Source organism: Propithecus coquereli, unplaced genomic scaffold (assembly GCF_000956105.1).
Source record: "Propithecus coquereli isolate 6110/MARCELLA unplaced genomic scaffold, Pcoq_1.0 Scaffold197, whole genome shotgun sequence".
Taxonomy (NCBI): domain Eukaryota; kingdom Metazoa; phylum Chordata; class Mammalia; order Primates; family Indriidae; genus Propithecus; species Propithecus coquereli.
Window position 1 is genome coordinate 204788 of NW_012144633.1, and position 4810 is coordinate 209597.

At 35.2% G+C, this 4810-nt stretch overlaps 1 protein-coding gene across 1 annotated transcript in view; it reads right to left on the bottom strand.

Annotated features, from left to right (window-relative positions):
* Positions 1 to 240: 240 nt before the first annotated feature.
* GDAP2 (ganglioside induced differentiation associated protein 2) overlaps positions 241 to 4810 on the bottom strand; it is a 138555-nt gene continuing 133985 nt past the window's right edge. The window contains exon 10 of the mRNA XM_012643423.1: positions 241 to 751. Coding sequence (XP_012498877.1) covers positions 704 to 751 — 48 coding nt within the window. The 3' untranslated portion in view covers positions 241 to 703. The remainder of the gene's footprint in view (positions 752 to 4810) is intronic.

The window sequence follows — 4810 nt, forward strand, 5'->3', positions numbered from 1 at the left end:
AAAGAGGCTGAAGATACAGTCTTGTTTCTCCACACTTTTGAGATTAGAATAGTGGCAATCTTAACAAATTATATAATCCAAGGAACCTTAGTCCTTAAACTTTAGTCTTAACTTGTACATCAAAATTTCAAGTCCTATATTTTACTAATGATTTGATTTTTTTTTTTTTTTTTTTATCAGACACATCTCCACATTGTTGGTCCTGGACAATTCTCTTTTATCATAACCAAATTATCTGTATAAAATGTAAATGGCATTAACACCAGGATCTGAAGCAAACAATGCATCCGGTCAGCATACATTGGTTCTATATATTTCGAAAAACACTTAAGTACACAAAGGAAGCGTGCAGAGTTAAAGAGATGACGTGAACAATACCAGTTGCTTGTCTAATGGAGAATTCAGTGTCCTTCAGCAAACTGAAGATACTCAAAAGTTGCTCCCCAATTTCTATTAACAATCTAAAAATGAACATTTCCATTTGATACAAATATACAAATTTAAAATGTGTGCAGTTCAGAATGGCCTACCATTTTTAGATTGCTTGTGTGCCAGAAAATACACAGTCAATAAAAAAATACCAGAGAGGTAGGGACAAAAGACTCTCTGGATCTGTACAACAAAAATGAATATCACTTCAACAGGTAGCAATTTGTGGAGGAAGTGGCATCCTTGGAATCAAGAAGCACTGAAAGATGGCAGGTCACAAATCTGGTGATGGGGGATATGGTGTATAGTAAGGCCCGTTTTCCTGGGGAAAGAAAAGAAGACAAGAACATTAAGTAACAGGACCAATTTAATTGGGAATATGAAAGAAAGAGATTTATAGCCAATGGTGTGTATGAAATGTCTAGCACTGATAGGCCCTTGGCCACTGGATAGTTCCACTGGTGTCAATGAGTTGGGGTAAAGTAGGCAGAAGCAACTGGCTGATAATATTTTTTTCAGAACAATACCACTTACTGAATTTTCTACATGACCAATTCTTTACAGGCACTTTTTTTCTTTATCCCTTTAAATCCTTACCTAATGTCATGAAGTAGGTAACATCCTCATTTCACAAAAGAGTAAAATGAGGATCACACAGATTGCATAATTCACCTAAGGTCACCTAATTAGTAACCAGCAGAGCCTGAATTTAAATCCAAATCTATCTGAATCTAACATCTAGATTCTTCTTTGTTAGACTGTGTTGTCTTACTACGTGCCAAAATTTAATATAGAGTTACGAAACAAAAATTTATCACTGAGGAATTTAATAACTATAACTATTTTGGCAGAAATGGGTATTCTTCATGACATGCCTGAGTGGCAAGCCTTGTAACAATTATAGTTCTCAGGGAATTTAGTTCAAGATCAACAGGGAGAATGAAATGCCAGAACGTTAATGTCAAATGTAAAAAGGAACAAATCAGGGAAATTTTTTGGCCCTACTTTAGCTAATTTTATCTTAAAAAAAACAAAAATCAAGACAGTTAACTTTATAGTAGAAGGATCCTAGATTAGATTTATGTGACTTAAGACGGATTTCTTATTTTTTAAAGAAAGTATTTCTTTGACAAAGAACTTGTTTTTCAGTGAATCATAAACAGAAAAGGTTTAGCACTAGTGTAAGACAATAGTTACAAATGAAGAATGAGAAATTGCATGAAAATAGCACTGCTTCATGGTATATTTATATTATAGTTACTACTACATTTAACCTACCCGGTCTTGAACACAGTAGGCAGTTAAATATTATTTGAGAGACTAAATGAATCAGATGCTATACCATTCTTCAGAGCAGATGCTCCAGAGAAGGAACTGATCCTGGGGCCATAACCTTACTTACTTTCTGATTATAAATTTGACCAGGTATCAAAAATTTTAAAAGAAAAACACTTAGGTAGAAACAAATCCTAGGACTGGCTACATTTCTGAAAACTTGAAAAAAATGAATAAAAACTTTTATTTCTTTTTGTATTTTAGAAATCCCTATTAAAACCTGTTTCACTAACCAATCCTGCATCTTCAATATGCATGGAAGCTATGCTTAGAAAAACATACACAAAGAGATAAATCTATCCTGAAGTTCATCTGGAAAGAAATAGTTCACTATCTTTAAAATTTCTATACTCTGTTATACTACCAAATTTTTCTAGGTTTCTCATATCTACATAAAATTGTGATAAACTAAGAGCAAGTCCAATACTTACTGCTATAAAATAGAGCTTAATTTATTAACCTCACATTGTCCAAGAGATGGTCGAGCAATCAAATATTTTCTCTATTTCTGGAACAATCATAGTAATTTAAAGAACTGTTGCCAAATTAAATTGTATACTCTCTGCTTTGACTATATTTATAAGAATGCTGACTAGTCCCCTTTCTGAAATGGTCTCAATAACATTTTTATCTAGATAGATAAAAACTACTTTATAACTACCTTCCAAGTTCCCTTTTAATCCTATAAAATTTATGTCTCCATTCCAAGTCACAAAAATTCCAGAAAAATAGCTCACTGAAACTTGCTACTAATGAACACCACTTCACTCCTTCACCAAATAAAGAACCTACTATGTGCAAGGCACAACTGAACACAACAAGAAACTTAACTAACTCCATATTACTTTCTTTTCTCCAATTGTATTTTTGATTCTTCCTCACGAAGGCAAATGTTTCCGTACAAGGTAACATCCAATCCTACCTACTGGTATCTCCACCTCAATCCTAACATGTCACAAAGTGAACACACTCCCTGTCCCTTCCCCTCAATTCCTTAATCCTTTTCCTCCAAATTCTTTCTCGAGGGTAATGGCAACACCATCCACTAAGTTTCCCAAAGCAGAAATTCCTTTTTGCTTCAGCCCTACCGGCTACTCAGTCACCAAATGCTGTAGATTTTATTTCCTAAAAATGTCTATTTCTAAATATCTCTAAAATCTTCAAATCCTTGCCATTATCACTGTCACTGCCCTAGGTCTAATCTCATTTCTCCTCTAGCCTTTACTAATTGGCTCTCATCTCCTTCCTTTTAGATTTATCCCTCTCTAGTCATTCTAACAGGAATGTAAGGGCAGTTCTCCTTTGCAGAATGCTTTCCACTGACTACAAAGCCAAAGTCTTACAGCATAATCTGTAAAGTTCTAGTATCTAGTGATCTGCCCTCTGTCTGCCCTTCCACATCATCTCCCAATATACTCTTGGGTTTCTTTCCCATTTTTACACCTCTCTTTGGTTTAATATCTCAATTTTAGAGAGCTCGAGTATAGGTACAGAGAGATGATCCAATAAGCGAAGAATTAGATTATAAATCATTCATTTTGCTTAAGATTCCTTTAGCCAAAGAAATCTTATTGGGCTCTTTTTGGTTCCAAATGAAGTTTAGAATTATTTTTTCTAGATCTGTGAAATGCGATATTGGTATTTGATGAGGATTGTATTGAGTCTATAAATCACTTTGGGCAGTATGGACATTTTAACAATGTTGACTCTAGCAATCCATGAGCAAGGGATGTTTTTCTATTTGTTTGTGTCATCCATGATTTCCTTCATCAGTGTGTTGCAGTTCTCCTTGTAGAGATCTTTTGGCTCCTTGGTTAAGTATATTCCTAAGTATTTTATTTTCTTTGTAGCTATTGTAAATGGTATTGAGTCCTTGATTTGACTCTTAGCTTGACTATTATTGTGTATAGAAATGCTAATGATTGTATACATTGATTTTGCAACCTGAGATTTGCTGAATTTATTTATCAATTCTAGGAGTCTTTAGGGTTTTCTTTTTTTTTTTTCATTTCAGAATATTACAGGGGTACAAATGCTTTGGTCACATAAATTGCCTTTGCACCACCCGAGTCAAAGTTACAAGCGTGCCCATCCCCCAGACAGTGCGCACTGTACCCATTAGGTGTTAAGTTACCCATCCCCTCCTCCTCCCTCCCATCTGCCCAATACAAGATCATATTGTCAGCAAACAGGAATAGTTTGACCTCCTGTTTCCCATTTTGGATGCCCTTTATTTCTTTCTCTTGCCTGATTGCTCTGGCTAGGACTTTCAGTACTATGTTGAATAGAAGTGGTGACAGTGGGCACCCTTGTCTTGTCCAGTTCTTAGGGGGAATGCTTTCAACTTTTCCCCATTCAGTATGATGTTGGCTTTGGGTCTGTCATACATGGCTTTTATAATTTTGAGGAAAGTTCCCTCTATGCCTAGTTTGTTGAGGGATTTTATCATACAAGGGTGGTAGATTTTATCGAATGCTTTTTCTACATCTTTTGAGATGATCATATGGTCTTTGTTTTTGCTTCTGTTTATGTGGTGAATCACGTTTATTGATTTGCATATGTTGAACCATCTTTGCATGAAATCCACTTGATCATGGTGAGTTATCTTTTTGACATGCTGTTGAATTTGGTTTGTTAGCGTTTTTCTCAAGATTTCTGCATCTATATTCATAAGGGAAATTGGTCTGTAGTTTTTTTTTGTTGTTGTTGTGCCCCTTCCTGGCTTTAGTATCAAGGTGATACTGGCTTTATAGAATGAGTTAGGGAGAATTCCCTCCTTTTCAATATTATGGAATAATTTCTGCAGGACAGGTAACAGTTCTTCTTTGTAGGTCTGGTAGAATTTGGTTGTGAATTTGTCTGGTCTGGTGCTTTTTTTTTTGTTGGGAGATTTTTTATTACTGCTTCAATCTTGCTGCTCATTATTGGTCTGTTTGGGAATGAAATAATGCCTTTTGCAGCAACTGGGATGGAACTGGAGACCATTATCCTAAGTATCTCAGGTATGAAAAAACAAGAACCATATGTTCTCAGTAATAAGTGGGAG